General features: G+C 54.2%; 1 protein-coding gene across 1 annotated transcript; it reads left to right on the plus strand.

Annotated features, from left to right (window-relative positions):
- Positions 1–1,012, plus strand: DQ04_22441000 (hypothetical protein; the record flags this gene model as incomplete). The annotated part of the gene is made up of 1 exon (XM_009318098.1): positions 1–1,012. A coding segment is annotated over one exon (1,012 nt), but the record flags the coding sequence as incomplete, so codon positions are not given.

Genomic DNA, 1,012 nt, shown 5'->3' on the forward strand with positions numbered 1-1,012 from the left:
TCTGGTACTGATGGTTGTGGCTGCACCGTTTCTTTGTTGCGCTGCTGCTGCGGCTGGTGGCATGGTCCCCCGAACGAGAATGGCCACACCTGCAGCCGACGACGATTCCTTGGTGACACTCAAGAGCTGCTTTCCCAGCGTTATACTTATTAATTCCAGCTTCGTGTACACCTGCGAAGTTGACAATGCCCAACCACTGATTGGCTCAAACCTCTTCGCCGCGTACTCCACCTCTGTTGTCGATCCTGGCTGGCCGGCGGCTCTTGATGCGGGAACCAATACCATTACATTCAAGCCTAATGGTCGTAATCCGACTTCAGGACGTTGGGACATAGCCATTATAAGGTTTCCCGATCCACCCAACATTTTCTCTATTCTGACGACCACTCTGAGCATAGAGTTGATGATGTTTAATGAAACCGAAGCAACTTTCAATACACCCTCTCCATATTACGGTATGAGTGCATCGCTTGCACCCAATCTCCCGAGTGGCACCACGGCTTCGAGCTTCATGCTGGTCCGCTCTTTCAATAACTGCTGGTACACCAATAGTACCTGCACCGCCTCTGCTGGGTGCTACAAAATGCCACCACCCGGATATCTTCCCCCTCCAGGCGAATACTGGCTCTGTCTGACGTCAAATGGCTGGCATGACCAATACCTTCCGTGGGGTGCGGAATCTCTTGAGGTGAAGGCGCTGATGGTCACACCGCTGTACTTGACAGCTGGTAAAGACAAAAATGTCGTGCTGCAGGATGCGGAATCTGTGGTGACGAAGCTGAACCGTGTGTTCCTGGCGTGGTGCCCTGGCAACAACTGCCCCCTTGTGACTATTGGCAGTGGGGAAAAGGTGGTGCACCGTGATGCGTGTGTGAACACCTCCGGCTCGTCGCGTGTGAATCTGTCCGACCGCCGTGCGCTGTCTGCAGAAGCTGGTGTGTACGCTGTGTGTGTCGATGATGATGGTGATGGAGAGTACACTGCTCCCGCTGCGCTGCCGGTGACGGTGCTG

This window comes from Trypanosoma grayi (genome assembly GCF_000691245.1).
Source record: "Trypanosoma grayi strain ANR4 Tgr_2244_V1, whole genome shotgun sequence".
Classification (NCBI taxonomy): domain Eukaryota; phylum Euglenozoa; class Kinetoplastea; order Trypanosomatida; family Trypanosomatidae; genus Trypanosoma; species Trypanosoma grayi.